The sequence below is a fragment of the Gopherus evgoodei genome, chromosome 16, assembly GCF_007399415.2.
Source record: "Gopherus evgoodei ecotype Sinaloan lineage chromosome 16, rGopEvg1_v1.p, whole genome shotgun sequence".
In the NCBI taxonomy this organism is placed as follows: domain Eukaryota; kingdom Metazoa; phylum Chordata; order Testudines; family Testudinidae; genus Gopherus; species Gopherus evgoodei.
The window spans coordinates 22,603,868-22,624,158 of NC_044337.1; the positions used below are offsets into that span (position 1 = coordinate 22,603,868).

Genomic DNA, 20,291 nt, shown 5'->3' on the forward strand with positions numbered 1-20,291 from the left:
CAGGGGCTGAAAAATCCACCGAACCTCTGGTGCAGACAGCACAAGTCAATGGAAGAATTCTTCTGTTGACCTAGCTACCGCCTCTCGAGGAGGTGGATTATCTGGGCCGAGGCGGACAAGAGAGCCCCTCCCATCGGGGTAGAAGCACTGCAGGTGTGCTGCTGTAGTGTTTCACATGCAGACAAGCCCTCAGAGAGGGTGGCAAGACTTTGCTAAGCACTGTTGCTCAGGGGTGACAGTGTCCAGGCAGCTGCAATGCCAGCGGCCTGAGCCTTGCTGCAGCCTGGCTACCATCACACAGAGCCCCAGCAGCTGTGGGGAGGGCGCTCAGGAGAAATACATCAGCTGGTGCACGGTGACCCTTAATAAAAGACCTGGCAGCAAGCCTTGGCTACAGAGCCACCGCTAGTGCTCGGCAGCCTTGCAACTGTCCCCTTGTTATGCAAGAAGGAATTGAACAATGACCCTTCCTTCTGGCATAACAGCACTGTTGAGGCCTCAGCTGGAGAATTGTGTCCAGTTCTGGGCACTGCACTCCAGGAAAGATGTGGATGAATTGAAGAAAGTCCAGAGGACAGCCACAGAAATGATTAAGAGTATGTCTACACAGCAAAGAAAACCCCACAGCTGGCCCGTGTCAGCCAGCTCAGGCTCACAGGGCTCGGGGTGAAGGGCTGTTTCATTGCTCTGTAGACTTCCCGGCTCGGATGGGAGCCCGGGCTCTAGGCCCCTGCAGGGTGGGAGGGTTCTGGAGCCCGGGCTCCAGCCTGAGCCCAGAAGTCCACACAGCCTGAGCCCCACGTGCCTGAGTCAGCTGTCACAGGCCAGCTGTGGGTTTTTTCTTTGCTGTGTAGACAGACCCTAAATGTCTAGGAAATATGACCTACAAGGGAAGATTGAAAAAAAATGAGTTTATTTAGTCTGGAGAAGAGAAGACTGCGGTGGGACATAGCTGTCTTCAACTACATAAAAGGTGGTTATAAAAAGAAGGGTGATAAATGTTCTCCTTATCCACTGAGGACTGGACAAGAAGCAATGGGCTTAAATTGGAGCAAGAGAGGTTGAGGTTGGACATTAGGAAAAGCTTCCTAACTGTCAGGTGGTTATGCACTGGGACTAAATTACCTAGGGAGGTTGTGGAATCTTTATCATTAGAGATTTTTAAGAACAGGTTGGACAAACACCCGTTTACGGTAAGCGGCGCAGGCCAAGGGATGTGCTGGTCACTGCTTCCCACAGCCCCCATTGGCCTGGAGCGGCGAACCGCAGCCAGTGGGAACCATGATCAGCCAAACTTGCGGACACGGCAGGTAAACAAACTGGCCCAGTCTGCCAGGGTGCTTACCCTGGCGGGACACGTGTCAAAGGTTGCCAGTCCCTGGTCTAGATAATACTTAGTCCTGCCTCAGTTCAGGGGACTTGACAAGATGACGTCTCGAGGTCCCTTCCAGTCCTACATTTCCATGATTCTATGAAACCAAAAGAAAGGCAGACACAGTAAAACCAAGAGAATAAAACTGAAAGCCCTGACGCAGCAATCCACCAACCACAAAAATTCAATTCTAATTTTTCCTAGAAAGAATGAAACTGCAGCCTGAAAATAGGAACAACCATGTTTTATTTCATTAGACAACACAATCATGGCTGCCCATGGACAAGTGAACAGATTTATCTTCCCCTGCTCTCGTGGAATAAGATGCTAAGTAAACCCACCGTTGTAGCTCTGGCTCTGCTTGTCCATTACACCCCTGATCCTGCAATTGGATCAGTGCAGGCACAATGATCTAATTGGAGGATCAGGACCTAAATTTATGCACATATTAATATCAGCAATGGTTTCCCAGCCCTAATTGCAAAGGAAGGCTCCTAATAGAGTTGAGGTGAAGTCCTGTCCCATTCACTTCCCATTGACTTCGATAGACCAGGATTTCATCCCTAGTTGGAAAATGAAGAGACATTTTTTGCACAAACGTGTTTCTGTTTTACAACAACATTTTGTTTTGATAAAACTCCCTTGTTAGCGCTAGGAGCTGAGAAAGCTGTGGGTTTCTGATGAAGCTGAGGTCTCGCCCACTGCTGCAGGATCTGAACGTGCTGCAGGGAGCTGTCTGCTGCTCCGTAGAGCCCTACACATCTAAGGAGCACTGGAGCAGTTCCAAAAGTGGCCCTCCAGTTCCAACAAAACAATAAGTCCCAGTGCCTCTAGCGCTATGTTAATACAAATACAAATGTTAATAACAATAGAAGAGTGGGCTGAAGCGGTGTAACCCTTTTGAATATGCACACACTATATACACTGGTATAGGGGCAGAAGCGGTACAAATTCTATTGTAAACACAGTTAATTCAGAGGAAAAACCACCACCCTTAAGGGAGAAACCAAGGTGTTTCCCAGACAAACCCTCCAGGCTAAGAATACTGCATCTGGCTGCAAACCACAGAAGGCGGAAATGCAGTGAGATTCCAGTACTGCTCTGGAAAGCAAGGCTGTAAAAATAGCATTGTGGAGTCCTAGGGGCTATCAGAATTGGACCCGCAAACTTACCTGAACTGTGAGCTCAACTGTGAAAAGTGAGTGAAAGTTTGTAAAATTTCATACACCAGCCTGTGTTAATGGGGCAATGTGCACAAGGAGACAAACAGACTACACTGGTGGGGAAAAAAAAGCCTCCCTGATACAGCTCAAGGACTATGTTACGCTCATGCCTTGTAAACAAGAAAAGTCTGGGACTGGAAATTAATGAACCAACATTGGTGTGTTGGAAATTAGACCTAACTGGTAACCAGTAACAAGGGGCTGGGCTATTCCACTCATCCCTCCCTTTGGGGTCTGAAATAAAAAGACTTGGAGGGAAAAATCAAGCAAAGGAAGAAGCAAACAAAACTGCTGTCTGGGGGATGGATGGACCAGAAAGAGCAAACTTCTCTATCCTGCCCGCCACCCCCAGGATCTACCAACCCCCTGAGCAGACTGGGCCAGAGGCGGGCCCAGATGACATCACCAGCTCCACTGGCCTTGGCTAAATCCTGACCACCACCTGGGATGTGAACCTTTGTTCCCACTCCCATGTGTCTTTTTTCCTTCCCCACCTTATTTCTTCTCTTTCTGGCCCCCTCCTTTTTCCTCCTGTCAAATGTGAGCCTGGTGTAGCCGGCCAAGTCTGCACCTTTTGCAACACTGCTGTCAGCCTGTGACCAAAAGGGCAGCGAAAGCAATGCCCTAAACAGCCCAACGCTAGTGCAAGTTTGCCAGGTCTTGGAGCAGCTGATAAGACCGTGTGTCCTGCCTGCAGGCCACCAGCTGGATTGCAGTTAATTTTGATGTACTAGCTACACTGAGCCCAGCTCCCTCTTCTAGGCTCTGCAGTTACACTGGAGGGAAAAGTGCAAAGACTCTTGTCCCTAAATCAGGTGCTCTGATGATCCCAAAAAGGGAGCAGGTCTGTTGACTTAGATTTGATGAGAACCACCCACTCAGCTTGGTGCACACACTCTTCTTCCTAGACGTGAACGGCCACTCTTCCTTGCACCCTTCGCCCACCATCTCCCTGCAACGTGGCAGAGTGTTGCTAAGGTACCTTCCTGGGTTTTGCTCTAGTCCCAGCGCCTGTCATCCTCATTGTCCATTCGCTGCCATCACCCTCCCTCCCAGTTGCCCCTCATTGATTTAGGTTAGGGCTGGAAAGTTGAGACCGTGCGTCTGTCCATGTTTGGGTGTCCATGGGCCACAGCTATTCTTCACTTGAGCAGAACACACCTGGCATCCCTGCCCATGGCCACTAGGCTAAGCCTGGTTCTGGGCTCATTCCAAGACACATCCTTGCACAAACATACGACACAAACCCTCTCACCTAGCCAAGCTCTCTCGCCTGCAGCCTAGCAAGGGAGGCAGAGGCGCAAGACGGGTCTTGCAATGCAAATGGTGATCAGAAAACAAACCAAGATTGTCGTTTGATAGGGATACATATAAAGTTAATAACAGCAAACAGAATTCATAAGTCATACGTAGACAACTTCCCCACACTACCCCAGGATCCATGGGACAGCTGCCTAGAGTCCCTGTGATGGGGAACCCAAATGAGCCGCCTATCCCACCACGTATGAATGGGGGCCTTTCACATCTCGGTTGGAAATCCACCAGGTAGGAGAGACTGAAAGTCATTACCAGCTTTAGGATGCTAGGTGGCCCTTGTGAGATGAGCTCGGTGGGTCTCAGTCCAGCTCCTAGTCCCCCCATCACACTGCTCCCCACTGCAACTAGCATGAATCACCAGCCCTGCTGGGAGTCCCAGCAGAGAGGACAAGGACAGAACAGACCCCAGCGTCAGGCTTCAATGAGGGGCCTTCCAGTCAGGTTCACAGTGTGTGGGCAGAAGCTTGTCCTGTGCCCGTGCTACCAACCCAGTGCTATGCTCCCATTAGTTTTTATTTTCTATCCAGTATCTTCCCTTCCTGGTCCAGCCTCCAAACACATCGCTTTGCCGTTTCTAATCAGCTACAATGCTTTGTTTTCTGTGGTTTTGCTGGAACATTTGGGGTGTCTCTGAAGGAAGTTGCAGACTCGAAAAGTAATTTTCCTTTGTATAAATTCCCCGGAGAATATGTGGAAATGCGAAGCAGCTGTGGAGCTAGTAGCGGCAGAGTTTAATAAAAACAGGTCTTGAGGGGAAAGCTGAGAGGTCTGAATGTCTGAAGAATCTGGCAAATGTCCCTCTGGTTCTGATCCAGTAGGTTTCTACCAGAGAAGTGGGATCGTTAGGGCTTTCTACAGCAAAGCCTTTATTGTTATGGAATGTGTTGCCTGATTTTAAGGGAATAGGATCATGGGCGGCACATTGCATAGGCTAGGGAAGGCTGGGCCTCCCCAAACAGCACGGCCTGGCCCCACCATGGTCCACCCCGAAGCCCCCTTCTGTTTGCCCTTCCCCTCAGCCCAGACAAACTGCTCCTCTTCAGGGAAGTGGGCTGGGGATGGGGACACTGGGGATGGGGGGGGGCATGCGCCTCCTGCCAGCCCTGTGCTCAGGGGTCTGGGGTGGGCCTGCATGCTGCCCTGCCCCTGGGGGCTGGGGGAGCACGCACCGCCCGCCTGCCTGCCCTGTGCTTGGGGGTTGGGGAGGGGCTGTGCGCCACCTGCCATGCATTGCCTATCTGCCTGGCGCTCTGGATCTGGGACACGGGGCAGGGACTGGTGGCTGCAGGGAAGGGGGCCTCTGGCAGGGGAAAGGGTGTGGGTCCTCGGGTGGAGGACAGCCTCCCCAGCTGGCAGTTTACCCACCACCCATGAATAAGATTATTGTTTATATAATATGGGTTATAGGCTCGCCAGTTAATCTGATCAGAAGGTAATAAGGTTCTTGTCCCAGGATCAGGCTACACAGAGTTCTGCAAGGACCCTCTGGGTGTATGACAAGGACACTCACACTGAGAACAAAATACAGCCGTAAAGACTTTTACTGAGCGAAATGGAATAGCCCGTGGAAAAGTGATCAGTCAGAATGACAAAGGACGTAATATTGTTCTAGCAGCACTTGTCATGTTATTTACTATACAATTTCACCGATGAACACGTTCACACCCTTCCTTGGTAACCTGGTGGTGCGAGACAGAGGACCAGCTTTGTCTCTGGCACGCCAAGAGTCCGATGGTCCAGGTTCCTCAGTTCTCGAGTGGGAGGTGAAGAACTTAGGAGACGCTAGGGAGCTAGAAAGCTATCGAGGGACCCAAGAGAAACTAACTTAAATCCTGACTAAAAGCTAAGTAACCCACCATGGTGGGAGCCTGAATACCATGTGCCCACCTTCCATGTCCAAACTCACCTTCCTCCCCCACATACTATCAGGATGCCCTTCCTCTCTAGGCTGGCATGTTCCTATGTACTCATGACAATTAGCTCGTTCTCACCATTGTTATTTCTGGAATCCAATTATTATTTATTATTTCTGCCAATACACTGCTATGCTCCCATGCATTTTTATTTCTTACCCCCTCTTCCCTTCCTGGTCCAGCCTCCAAGCACATCGCTTTGCCTTTCCTAATCACCTGCAATGCTTTGTTTTCCATAGTGTAGCTGGAACACGTGGGTGTCTCTGAAGGAAGGCCGGTTATTTCCATGTTCTTTGTGGTGTACCTGTTAAGTTTATAGAGGCATTAACTTAGACAGGCCATCTATCAATGCCAAAGGTCTGACTTGCTTTAACTTGTAAGTGGGATAACTCACTTATCTACGTTAAAGGTCACTTGCTTTAGCTCATCATACAGATGATACTGTAGATTTCTTGCATTATTGCCAAAAATACTCTAGTACAAATCTACAAATCTATAATAATAAAACAAATAATCAAACCCATAAGAGAGGATACAAGCAAGGAAGCAGGGCAGCCCTATGGGCTACAAATTCCTTATATGGTAAAGGGAGTCCCCGTAAAGTGCCCTGCACAACTGTGGCAGCACATTCAAACTCATTCTAACGAACGATGGGCCTGGGAGAAACTTCTGAGTGGAGCTCTCCCGTCCCCACAACCCCTGACCCACTTACAATATTGCTAACCTCAAGCTTCTCAAATTCATGAGTCAGCTTCCAAAATGGCACATTCAAACTCATTCTAACTAACGATTGGCCCCTGAGTGGAGCTCTCCCCTCCCCACATCCCCTGACCCATTTACAATATTGCTAACCTCAAGCTTCTCAAATTCATGAGTCAGCCTCCAAAACGCATGAGGTTGGCTATCAAATCATGCAATTTTTAAAAAAAATAGATTGTTTCCATGTCATAATAGATTTCACTTCCCTTCTAGCTTTTGCCCCCTTGAGGTGCACTCAAGTCACGTTTTTGAGTTTTTCTCTGCAATCATGAAGGCTAGAAGCTAACTGATCTTTTAAACAAAAGCTGAGATTCTCATGAAATCACCTGACTCCAGGAGCTGGAGCTTGAAGAAAATCACCAATTATCACAAGACTTATAAACTCATGAGAGCTGGCAGCTCTATGGTGGGCCCATGCTGGAACACAATGTCTGCAATATCCCCAGTCCCATGCATTTCAAGTCTGTGAGCCCCCAAAGCCCATAATTAAATAATAATGTTGGGGTTCTGCTGGGGCCGTCTCCTCTTGGAGTCCTTAGGGCCACAGTCACTGCCCCTTTTCAAGCTTTACCCTGCAACCCAGAGGGATAGAAACGGACTTTTTTTTTTTTTTTTTTTAATTAAAGTTGAGATTCTCCCACAATCTCTTGATGCCAGAACCAGGGGCTTTAAATGAAAGGCTTTAAATCACAACAGCTGGCAACACTGGGCCAGTGAGTGACCCCAGAGGAACTGCTGCCACCCCTGTGCCAACAAAGCAGAGACAGGTGACTTCTTGGCCGCCAACCCTGGGAGGAATAAGCACTTGAGAGGCTCCTGTTATATAAAGGAAAGGAAATTCTCTGCAGGGATCCAGCCCTGTCCAGAGCTTCCTGCCAGAGTGAGAAGAATAGGCAAAGGCTTGATAAAGCCCAGCAGAGGGAGGGTGCAGCACAAGATAGTCTGAACAGTGCACTTCTGCGGAGACCCAACAGGAACCATCTGGGGAAAGCACACAGCAAAATGCAAACAGCAACTCAAAGGTCAGGCTCCAGCCAAGCCTATGGTGGGCCACTCTCACCGTAGGCCAGCCCTGCCTATAGCTTGCAAGGCCCATCTTGCCTGTTATAAAGTCCTGGCTTCACAACAGAGCAATGAGCAGGTCTGGTGTATGCCACCAGCCACTGAGACATCCCCAGGGGGTCTGCTCCTCTCAGAGCCCAGCCTGGAGGCATCAGGAGCCAGCAGGCCACAGCTTACAAACTACTTAGGTAACAACATGATGCCCATCAATGGAGTAGCTGAGCACCTCGCAGTCTTTCTAGTCACAACGCCCTTGTGAGGCAGGGCAGGGCTACTATCCATTTGTACAGAGAAGGCGTTGACACACACAGAGGCTAAGTGACTTACCCAAGGGCACACGGGAAGCCTGTGGCAGAGCAGGGAATTAAACCCAGCTCTCTCAAGTCTCAGGCTAGCACCCTAACCACAGCACCATCCTTCCTCTCAACACCCTGGCCTCCTACTGCTTTGGCTGGGCTGAGAGGCCGAGGAGTATAGTGCAGGGACTCCTGCATGTGGAGAGGAAAGTCAAGATGGTCTGTGTCCAGTGAGAAGCCCCAGGCCCAACATTTTATGGTTTTACTGCTAAACGCATCTCCCTTCTGGAGCCTTCAAGTGACTCAAGATGCCCCCATCCCTCAGCTCGAGAGTCCCTTCCTCATGAGTCAGTCCCAGGTGCCTGGGCAGGTTTAGCAAAGAGCCACCAGACCATGACTACAGATCAAAGGAAGGCATGTTGGGACCAAGGCCTCCTTGGCTGAGGCCCAGGATTTCAGGCCTGATCTTCACCACTCATTACCAGAGCTGTTAGTGCATCATTTCCTAGCTCCTCCAGGGCTCTTGCATGGACTAAACCATCACCACAGGACTTCACACCGATGAGCACCAGTGACTGCACTTATAAGTGCTGCTCTGCAAAGACCCCTCGAAATCCAAGGTGTAGCGCTGTAAGTAAAGCGTGTGTGTGAGAGAGAGAAGAGAGACTGCTCTCTACTGGGTGGAATCAGAACGGCCTAATTATGTGTCATGGGCCCTATACAGCTAATGAACAGTCCTGGGGAGCAGGAGTATCTACGTTCTAGGCCTGCCATCGCTGAGAAGTTCTGCACAGCCACAACACGCAGCATAGTGACAAGAGTGACGTCCCCAAGGTGGCTGCAGATGTACTGCAATATTTTATTCCTATTTGTGTAACTTACAAGGCGGCCCGAAAGATTTCCCTCAACCGTAGGCCTGAGATTCACGATGTGGGAAATTTCAGTCCAGAGAGAATGCTGTGAAGAAGGTTATAAGCATCCAAGAAACAAGGCCTTCGAAGGGAATGCCACCCTGGCCCACTGACGCTATGGCAAGAGAGCAGTGTGGGCATGAGTGCAGCTTATGCTCAGTAGCAATATAACAGTTTAGCCACCGATCAGCCTACATCGCTCACCAGCTGCAATGAGCAATGGACTTCCCCCAAATCACAGCACCGTTCAGTACACTGCAGAGCAGCCGATGCCCTCTTAAAGCATATGGCATTGCCTGCGGTTGAAGACAGGGGGCCAGAACAGAGGAGGGGATTGGGCTTTTTCTTTGCGCTAATAAAGCAATGTCCTCTGTTCCCTATAAAATCCCCTGGCAGCTGATGAGTCCCAGCCTGATTCAATTTAAACCTCCTGTAAAATTATAGAAGTTTCAGCTCATGGAGGAAACTCTGACAAAGCCCGTAACATGGGCTGACCCGCAGGCATCTCTTGCTAGGAGATGCTCTGTGTCTGTGGAAAATACAGGGAATCTGGGACTTGCATGCCAAGTCTTGGAAGAGTTTTAGGAGAGCGATAGAGACCCATTCTGCACAGCACAAGAGCACTCTTGACCCTGAGCTTCTTACAAACAGGTGGAAGCAGCCAGGCTCCTAGGTTTGAAACATATCATGGGCTTGGAGCTGGAGGAAACACATACACACAGCAGTGTCGTAAGGGCCACAGAGAGTGGGCTGGGGAGGGGTGGGTTAAACCTGAGTGGGGCAGGCTGGAAAGGTCTCTAATGGACAGGACGCCTTAGGAAAGCAGGCAAGGAGGGAGTGGGAGGGAAGGAAAGGGGGATGGCGGAGCTGGAGAGAGAGGACAGAAGCCTAGTTTGCACTAGAAAGCATTTGCTGGTGTAGCCAGCCTGGCAAACCCCTCTGTGTAGCTGATGACTTTTGCTAATATCACTTATACTGGTTCCCTCACTGCTGCAGCCAAAGCTGGTGTCACTGCGTCTACACTAGGACTGTTGCTGGCGTAGTGATAGCCCCAACCATGCCAGCCCCAAGCCTTGCAGGGTCCAGCAGGCACCTGGCCCCAGCTGTGAAGGAAACTCTCCAAGCAGTGAGCTGGGGCTGGGGGAGGAGCATGAGGGGAAGAAGAAGTGGGAGTGGGCAGAGGAGGCGGCAGAGCACTGCTGCTGAGCAAGGAGAGACGCCAGAGGCAGCCGGGGAAGGGCTGCTGGAACTTGCCAGGAGCGACTCTCTCACCATGACCGGTAAGTAGTGGGCGCTCTGGCATGGATCCCCCACCCCTGTCTCTTCCAGGCATCCCCTGCCCAGGCTTTTCCTTTCTGCATTTCAGGGTGGTGTCTCTCCTTCGCACTGGTGATACTGCTGAGTGTGTGCACCAGCCGGGCAAGCGCCAGCACAGGTACTGTACCCTGCATAGCACAGGAATCCAGCTCTGGCTGCGCTGGGACCCGATCGGCCCTCCCTGCCCCGGAGACACCCAAGCGCCTCGCGGCTCCCCAGGCACGAGGGAAGGATGCTCGCTCTGCAGGTGTCAGTGTGTTCTGAGGCGCATCTGGCAGTGCAAAGGGCTGCACTTGAAGGGGCTCCAGCCTCTGTTGCTGGGGAGGGGATTAGGATGAAGTGAGGCCCTAATAAACAGCACTGCAGTATTGTACCGTCATGTCCCCAGACCTGGTGTGGGCCCTACTGCAAGCTGCAGAGGGCACCAGACCCCGGAGGGGCAGGAAGGATACAGGTGTGGGGCATGGGCCCTGGAGGGGCAGGATAGACACGGGCGTGGGGCACTGGACCCCGGAGGGGCAGGAAGGACACAAGTGTGGGGCACGGACCCCGGAGGGGCAGGAAGGACACAGGCATGGGGTGCGGATCCCGGAGGGGCAGGAAGGACAAGGGCGTGGGGCGCGGATCCCAGAGGGGCAGGAAGGACACGGGCGTGGATCACGGAGGGGCAGGAAGGACACGGGCGTGGACCCCAAAGGGACTGTTGGGGGGAGGGTAGCAGAAGCCAGAACATCACTCCAGGTTTGTCTGTGTTTCTTCTTGTCAGTTTTGGCAGCATTTTTCTGTTAATCCACCCGTGCATGTGGGTTTCGGGGCCTCATTGGTCAGCCATGGCCCTGGGGGAAATATCTCCTTTGCCCTAAGTAAAGGGAGCCAGAAGAAATAGCTCCTTGGGGGCTTATCCTGTAAGCAACTGTCCACGCCGGGGAGGATCAGGGCTGCAAACAGAGCCCAGGTACTAGAATCACGGAGGGAAGAGGTGGCAGCAGCCACGTCCATCCGGCATTCCCTTTGCCTCGGCCTGACCCAGTGTTGATGTTTTCCCTTCAGTGTGCTCCTGCGTGCTTTGTCCCGGCTGCTTTGCAATCCCTCCAGCGCCGGGCTCCCTCTGCTCCAGGACAGATGTGTCCAGGGGAGAGTGTCGCCCCCATGTTTCGCTCAAAAGTGGCACAGCTGTGCTCCTTGTCACGAGGCAAGAGTTATGTCTCCAGCCCAGTCTCACATTCCCTCTGAACTCCCCTTGGAGCCTGCGCGGCTCTAGCTGGATTAGGGCTTCCTTTGCAGCAGCTCCTGGCAGTGTTTCCCACCAGGTCCTGGAATCAGCAAGGCAAATTCAATAGGAAAAATAACTAAGAGAAGGTAGGGCCATCCCAAGGAGAGGGAGGGAAAGCAGGCAAAGCAGGGATGTGTATCTGCCAAGCAGGCTCCGTGGGGCTGTCAGGGCAGCAGTGTCTGTATGCAGGGCTGGCTTTAGGAGGTGCAGGGCCCAATTCGAACAGTTTCAATGGGGCCCCAGCAGGGATGACTAAAAAAAAAAAAAACCACGTAAAAAAACACGTGACGCTTCTACTCACCGGGCGGTGCTCCAAGTCTTTGGCGGCACTTGGGCGGCGGGTCCTTCACTCACTCCAGGTCTTCAGCAGCACTGAAGGACCCAGAGCAAGTGAAGGACCCGCTGCCAAACTGCCGCTGAAGACCCGGAGTGCTGCCAGGTGAGTAAAAATTAAAAAGGTGCCTCTAGCCAGGGAAGGGATTCTCACTGGGAGCGGGGCCCTCTTAGGCACGGGGCCCTATTCGGGGGAATTGGTGGAATAGGCCTAAAGCCGGCCCTGTCTGTATGTACAGTAGCTACTCAGAGGCTGCATCTAATGGGCATAAACTAAACCAAATTGTAGCCCGTGCCATCCTCAGCCTGCAGAACCTATGTATCGCAGCGTGCCATGCTCCAGTCAGGGACGGGGCAGTATCGCCTTATTAAAGCTGGGGGTGATCAGGGGCCCCATTACAGAACTTGCTGGACCACCTGTGGCCATGCCTTCCCCAGGGACCACCCCGGGAGTGATACAGCCTCATGCGATGGAGTGCCATGCTGGGGGGCACAAGGTGCACCTCGTTCTGAGCAGCCTCCCCACGCCTGATGGGAAAGGGGCTCAGCCAGTTAAGGGGACCCCAGGACTCTCCCATCACTCACTCCCGGGTGCTGGGGCTGGCTCAGATGAGTTATGGAGAAGGGCATCCTGAACGTGGCTCACACGCTGCCCACTGCATTCATCTTGCTGGGTACCATTGCCAGTGAGGTTCCTGAGCATGGGCAGCGTGGCGTGCAAAAACGGCATGAACTGGTCCTTCCTGATAGGTCCGTAAGAGCTTGTCTGTGCCAACGGTTAGTAACCCTACCTCACACTAGTCAGCCACACACCCACTGTCCTTGTGGTCCCTGCTGCCACGCACCTCACGTCCGCAGCACGCTTTCATCTCCTCTTCTTTCAGAGCAGGGGAGAGCCAAGCTCGCTTTGGACCTTTCAGTGCTCGGCAGCAGGGTCTGCCTGGACCCTTAGCAGGCGGCAGGCTGGGGTGGAGGAGACGGACACCCCAGCTTGCTGTGCACCAACTGTTCATATAGACAATCCCTCAGAGTAAAATGCCATCCATAGCTTTACCCACTTGTGATGCCAAGCAGCTAGATTTAGCTGGCCACAGGAGCCACCATCACCGCTGTAAAAGCTGGGCCAGTGGCTTTCTGCCCACATAGCCCATTGGCAGATGGAAATACAATAAAGGAGAGAGCATTCAGGTGCCAGGATATGGCATCAAGCTGGAGGCACTGGGCAAAATCCTGGTCCCACTGCAGTCAGTGCTAAAACACCCATTGGCTTCAGCGGCACCAGGATATGGCCCAGGGCCCTAGATTAAAACAGCTTCATCAAACAAATTTTCCCCTATGAAAATTCTTCCTGGCCCCTGGCGTGCTGAGTCTGGAAGATGAGGGGGGCTTGTGTGGGGACCTACTGCCAGAAGGGGCTTTCACTGGACAGCAACGTATCCTAGCTCCCTCTCCGCAGGCTTTTCTCAGTCTGCTCCTGCCAGACCTGGCCACTGTGCACTGTGCTCCGAGGCTGCCTTACAGCCCTCTGGCAAATATCGAGGGCTCACCTTGCGGCTTTCCCAGCCACATGCGAATATGGCTGTCCAGCCACCCTTCCGCACCAGACGGGCAATATCCAGCCTTCACCCCAGCTGAGAGGCTGAGCTGTAACATCCCAAAGGGGACAGGAGCAGAGGCATCAGGCAGCTAAGTTCAGAGGGAAATGAGGGTAAGGGACCAAAACACACTAAAGAAAAATAACCCGATGGGCCACAGGCCAAGGTTCTCACTGAGCTTTAACGTGGTTTTCATTCAGGCCAAGCTGCCATTGAAATGAAGAGCGTCCTGGCCTCAGCCCTGTGTGACTGAGGTCAGAGCTGTCAGTCTAGTGCTGACACCAGTGCAGACTGACTCTGCGTCTTTAGAGCGAAGTGCTAGTCCTGCTGGCGAGGAAGCCAGCTTGTAACATGGGCTGCTGCCTGCTTCCGGCTCCAGATAACAGCAGCTGTGCTGCCTCAGGCTCTTTCCTTGCTAAAGTCTCTGGGCTGTTCTGCTTTGTAACGGCCCATCTCAGACAAAGGCAGCCACTTCCCACCGTGGCAGCACCCGCTCCACCCCCCCAGAGCCACGGCCTGACCCTTCTGAAAGGCCAGAGGTGGCATGGGCAGCAGCACACTCTGGTTGAGCTGTTTCAGAATGGACCGGGGAGCCCCGCTTTAACCAGCCGCATGGGCCTGGAGCAAATCTCAGAATGGAATTTCCTCTGGGTCCTCAGTGGGAACAATCAATTCAAGCACGTCTTTAAGGGGGTAATTTTTCATCCTTCTTCAAACAAAACCACCCTTCCAGAACGCTTAGGCCCTGGAACATTTCAGAACTATACTGATTTTCTGCTGGAAAACAATGGCGTTTATCAAACCCAGGGGCTTAAATGTAAAAAGGTATGAGGGAAAAAACCCTCAGAGACCCCAAGTTCTTTAGATTATTTTCCTTTCCTACAATAACCTTATGGGTTCAGATGTGTTTCATACAAACAAACCCTGTTCTATTCTCCAGCCGGGGCCCTAACCTGACCTGCCAGACCTATCCGCCCCTCAGCTATGCAGGAGTTCAGTTCCCAGTTAGCCAGGTGCCTCCAAGGTGAAATAGTTTGGCAATAGCCAGGCCCCAGGGGGAGTACAGGGAGGCCCTGCTGCTTCTCCCTTCTTCCATCTAGTGTGGTTATAGGCAGGGATAGCCACAGCTCCAGAGAGGAGGTGGTCTGGGAAGCCCTGCCCATCTACCATCACTCTATAGGGAGAGAGAGAGAGAGATCGATCCATGGCTGCCACAAGAAGTCCCTACTGCTGACACAGTTACACCAGTAAAGCTACACTCTTACAGACAGCATGTTTCACATGCAAGGGGGGGTTTTACTATAGCGGAACAGAGCACCGCTTTGCTGGTATAGTTGTGTCCACATTAAGTGTGCTTTGCCGGTATGGTATCCCGGGATACCAGTGCCAGCAAAGCATTCCTAATATAGCTATGACCCAGACACCTGTCCAAAACCAGCAAACCTCCTGTGTCAGGGGCTCTCCCTGTCCCCAGGACAGGCGCTCTCACTCGCTCACTCTTATAGTATTTCAATATTGCTGTCTTCTGTCCCAGCCAGAGAAAGAAAGGGCTAGTGTGGCAGGGGTGGGGGAGACAAAGAGTGAAGTAAGCTGGCCAGAGCCTGCTGCACCAGGGGATTCACTTGAAGAGAAGGTTTGGGGTGGGAGCATGTTGTAGCAAACTGGGTTTGCCCAAAGCCAAAGAAGAATTTGCTTCCTGAGCCCCATTGCAGGGCTGATTTCCTTTCCAGCCATCACTGAGCACTTCCCTGAGCTCTTAGCTTAGGACAACAGTCTGGTTCTGTCTGCGTGTGCTGGAGTCGGGGAGGGGGACCAGGAGGCCCATGGTCATGCAGTGACTGTTTGCCCATGTGGAATTTGCTGGGGGCTTTGCTGGAGAAGCCAGGGAGTGCAAGGGCCATGGAGATGGCACTTCCCTCAAGGTGCTCCCTGCCAGGCAGGGGTGTGACGTGCATCAGGGACGAAAGCTTATGTTGCTGCTGCCCTGCTGTGACTGCTCAGGAATGGGCAAACTGTGACAGTGTCTGTCTGTGATGGGATCCCTGAGGTGCAGCCTGGAACTGTGGGACTGCTGTGTCCCCCTGAACTCTCTCTAGCCCTGGCTGTCTCTCTCAATGCCTTGCAAGTGACCAGCAGCAAACCCCTCCAGGCGCTGCGATCACTCAGCACAACAACATGTGGAGCCCCACGCTCAGCTAAATTGCATGAATGCTCCCAGAGCCACTCCTGAATCACACAGAGAAATGCACAGAGCCAAATCCCCCCAGCTCCCAGCACCGCATCTCAGGAATATACAGTCTTGCACTGCTCAGGATAGGCTGTGCAGATTTATTAATTGGTTCACCACTTCATCTATACACCAGCCTTTGCAAAACCTGAGCAGATTTGCCCCATACTTCGTATAAACTCACTGGTAAAGATAAATAGTAAAACAAATTTATTGAGTACAAAAATAGATTTTAAATTATATTAAGTGATTGGCAAAAAGTCAGAGTTGGTTACCAAAAGAAATAAAATCTAAGCACGCGGTCTAAACGCTCAACCCAGTTAGACTGGGCAACAACTAGACTAAGCAGATTTTCTCACCCCACTGGATATTGCAGTCCTTAATATACAGATTTCACCCTTGAAATCTGGGTGAGTCCACCCAGTTGGAGTCTTCAGAGTGTCCTTGTTCCTTGCAGCGTAGGTGGGTGAAGGAGAAAAGGCCAAGCACATGGCCACTGTGTATGTTTTATACCCTCCTCCCTGTGCTTGGAAAACACCAGTGCAGGCATGTCTGGGGGCATTGCTGAGTCTCCAGGCAAGGTTGAGCAATTCCCCTGGTAGGGCCTCATGCAGGCGAGTCATTGCATCATAGCTCCCTTGCTGGAGAATGATTGTTGATGGGTTGATTGATACCAGGCTGGGTGTTGGCTACTTTCCTTGCTGTTGCCTTTGGGGAGCTAATATCTGGCTGATTCCCCAATTTACAGCATGTTTTAGTGATCACCATACAACACAATTCTCATAACGTCATATGCATTAATGATACACGTATCTGGATAGAGAAATAACTTTCAGCAGATTGTAATCTTTCCGCTGAGACCTTACAAGGCCTGCTTTATATGTAAGATCACAATCATATAGAAACGAGAGGGTAGCAAAGTGGGCAATGGAGGGAAGGGGCCGTTTTTGTCTTTGTGCTGCTCTCATGCAGTACATGAGGTTGAAAATGGGCCCAGTTCCCAAGCTCTGAGATGGGTGAGGGGTGACCTTTACCATCTACACAAGAGCAGAGCAAATAGCCACGCAGCAGCTTCCTGTGACGCAGGCCCAAAGGCTGGACTGGAGAAATCCAACAGGAATTAGTCCAGGCTACATCCAGCTGCTATGAACCCACTGTTGCGGAGAGGTGGGATGGCTTCTGCAGGAGGGCAGGGCACAGACAATGGGCAAGAGCTATAGGTTTCTCCTCCAGAGACCAGTTCAAATCTGGGGTACATCACAAGGGACATGATGAATCTGGTGGTGACCATCTCAGTCGTGTAGCTGGTACGAGATTAGCACCATCTGACTGGCACATTCTGCTCAACAGAGCCCAAGAGCCAAATTCACAGCAGGTGGAAGTGAGAATCCCTGCATTGGCATCAGTGGCATTGAACCTCATGCTGGGGTACACTCAGCCACTGACTAGAGGTGCATTGGCAGAGCTGTATGAGATGCTCTTGGACAGGACTGGGGTGTGTTAATAATGCTCTAAGGGGGTGCTACAGGAGCTGTGTATTGGCCCAGGGTTTGGTATAGCCAGGGCACGGCAGATCAGACATTAGCGTTGCGGACGTGGGGCTGGAGGGGGGAATAATGGGTGGAAAAGCCACTCTGCCCATTTCTGTGGAGTTACAGCAGGGGATACAGTGTATTTAGATTTTCAGAAAGCCTTTGACAAGGTCCCTCGCCAAAGGCTCTTAAGCAGTCGTGGGATAAGAGGGAAGGTGCTCTCATGGATGGGTAACTGGGGTTAAAAGATAGGAAACAAGGATAGGTATAAATGGTCAGTTTTCAGAATGGAGAGAGGTAAATAGTGGTGTCCCCCAGGGTCTGTTTTGGGACCAGTCCTATTCAACATAGTCATAAATCAGGGCATGCAGCTTACCCTGGCAGGCTGGGCCGGGCTGGTTTGTTTACCTGCTCTGTCCACAGGTTGGGCAGATTGTGGTTCCCACTGGCCATGGTTCACCGCTCCTGACCAATGTGGGCCGTGGGAAGCTGCGCCCAGCACATCCCTCGGCCTGTGCCACTTCCCGCAGCCCCCATTGGCCAGGAGCGGCGAACCGCAGCCAGTGGGAGCCGCGATCGGCCAAACCTGCAGTGTTTCTTCACACAACGCACAGTTAACCTGTGGAACTCCTTGCCAGAGGATGTTGTGAAGGCCAAGAGTATAACAGGGTTTAAAAAAATAACTAGATCAATTCATGGAGGATAGGTCCATCAATGGCTATTAGCTAGGATGAGCAGGAATGGTGTCCTTAGCTTCTGTTTGCCAGAAGCTGAGAATGGGCAATGGGGGATGGATCACTTGATGATTCCCTGTTCTGTTTACTCTCTCTGGGGCACCTGGCACTGGCCACTGTCGGAAGACAGGATACTGGGCTAGATGGATCTTTGGTCTGGCCCAGTAGGGCCGTTCTTATGTTCTAATCCCTCTCCACGAGAGCCCACGCTGGGCTGGGTAGTGCCATAACCTGTCACATTTCTGTCCTCCCTGGGAGCAGCTCCGTGCAACTTCTGCAAACCTGCAAGGAAGGAAGACAACGGGGTCCCAGCCTCACACCCAGTCCCCTAGAGATACTTCCTCAAAGCCCATGGGAAAGTGCAGTGCAGCGAGTTCAGGCCGCTTGGCCAGGGCTTTTTACTTCCTAAAAGTTGGTAGAAGAAAGTTTTAAAATAGTTGAGATGCATTTGAGTAATTTCTTCTTCCTGCCTCACTGCCCCTGTCTGCAGCCAGGGAGTTGGCAGAGGGACTCGTGCTGTGAAACTGCAGAGGAAGGAGGAGGACAGGACTAGTGGCACACTGAGCAGCTTTCCACCTCCAGGCCACTGCACCAACCCACCCCCCTATTGTTTGGTGGCCTCTGTGGATTAGGGGTGGGGTGACTTGGGGGCAGGGGAAGAGTCTCTTCATTTTCCCTCCAGACAGTCAGTCACCCACACCCATGTCACAAACCACCAACTGGCCATCTCAGCAGACAGGCCAGGGGCTGAAAGGGGCCTCCTGCAGGGGCTCCCTCCATTCAGAGGATGGGGCACACGGAGGGGAACATGCCCCACCACTGCCCAAGTGACCCTGCCCCTTGAACACAGGCCAGCCAGCTGCGGCGCTGCCCGCCAGCATCTCTCACAAGCACTAGCAAGGTCTGAGGAGGGGCCAGGAGGAGGGGAGTGGGCTAGGGTCTGAATCTGCAGTGGCAGCAGCAGGGTGTGCAGTGCTGGGCAAATGGGGCGTGGGCTGGATGTGCTGGGAGGCAGGAACCTCCTGCCTCTAGTTTCCTGACAACCCCTTGCTGGGACTAAGCACTAGAGGGTCCGTTAAAACGTACAGCAGGCAGGCGGGAGCTTCGCGGGATGGCTGGATGTGTCACTCCACCAGGAAGAGAGCACCCAGGAGCACATCTTGGGCAGGAGGGGGCTGCAGTGCGGACGTTCAGGGAGGCAACAAGTGCACTCAGAGGTGGGGAGTGGAGCCGACCAGGCAGGAAGTATTGGGGCTCGGAAGACAGGGTCTGTGAGGGAGTGCGCTGGCTTCGACTGTAGCAGGGTATCTGAGGAGCTGCATGTGTCTCTGCCCTCAGCTTCAGCTGGAAAACTCCCTCAGTGCTGGCCCCAGTGCAAGCGCCAGTGTAGGGGTGGCCTAGAAGCCTGGAGGGGGAGATGTGCGTGGTGAACACGGACTAGGAGACATGCAGGGTGATGGCCTGGGGGAGAAGCTACCAAGGAAGGAGACAAACCGCAGGGAGAGAGGAGAAGCTGGAGCTGAGCCCAGCTAGCTGGGTAGATGAGTGAAGGTGGAGATGAGGGGTGCTGGGAGGTGAGATACTGAAAAAGGACTTTGGCTCGTCTCTGAAGTGTGAAACTGAGCAGAAAAGGTGGGAAATTTCCCATCTCTGCCACTCCAGCGAAAAGCCAAACTCTCCTCTCAGAGACAGCGCAAGGAATAGCAAGAGCTGATCTGCAGCGTGTTTGACACGGAGGGAAGCATTTGCCCAGTAAAGCCGAGGGATTGTTTATTCGTCTGTAAATAATATTCAATAGTCCTGGCACCGCGCGGCTGGTATGTGGGGAGTGGCAGGTTCATCAGCGTCAGGGGGGTGCATCGGGGCAGCTCAGCAGGCAGGATCTGCTCCCTATGGATCAGTGGGATTTGTTCATTTGTGCTGCACGGGAACAATGAGCCAGAAACTGCAGCTGGTCTACAGAGGAGGAGAAAGGGAGTCATTGGCCAGATAAGCAGCCAACGCTTCCAAAACATGGAAACCTGCATGCACCCAAAATGCGCATCATGCCCTCTGCTGACCTGTATTTACTCTGTCCCATTGTTTCATGGGGGGGGTGTGTGTGTGTCTTCCTACTGTATTTTCCACTGCATGCATCCGATGAAGTGGGCTGTAGCCCACGAAAGCTTGTGCTCAAATAAATTTGTTAGTCTCTAAGGTGCCACAAGGACTCCTGTTCTGTCCCAACAGTTTATTCAGATGCCTCGAGATTAAAGGGGGGGATCATTCAGTGAGAGTGATGTGTCTGAACCACTTTCTTGCCAAGAATTTCATTCCTATTCAATTTCCTCACCTTCCTCTGCAATGCTCAGGGGCTCTGAAGTCCAGAGCTACAGGTCGGTCCCAGATCCATTGTTCGGGCCTGCAGCTCTCACCTAGGCAACTGGG

At 52.3% G+C, this 20,291-nt stretch overlaps 1 protein-coding gene across 1 annotated transcript in view; it reads left to right on the forward strand.

Moving 5' to 3' along the window:
- The first annotated feature begins 10,061 nt into the window (after window positions 1-10,061).
- The window catches only part of PTGS1 (prostaglandin-endoperoxide synthase 1), a 37,851-nt gene continuing 27,621 nt past the window's right edge, over window positions 10,062-20,291 (forward strand). The window contains exons 1-2 of the mRNA XM_030536014.1: window positions 10,062-10,133; window positions 10,220-10,288. Of these exons, the coding sequence (XP_030391874.1) occupies window positions 10,127-10,133; window positions 10,220-10,288 (76 nt within the window). The 5' untranslated portion in view covers window positions 10,062-10,126. The remainder of the gene's footprint in view (window positions 10,134-10,219; window positions 10,289-20,291) is intronic.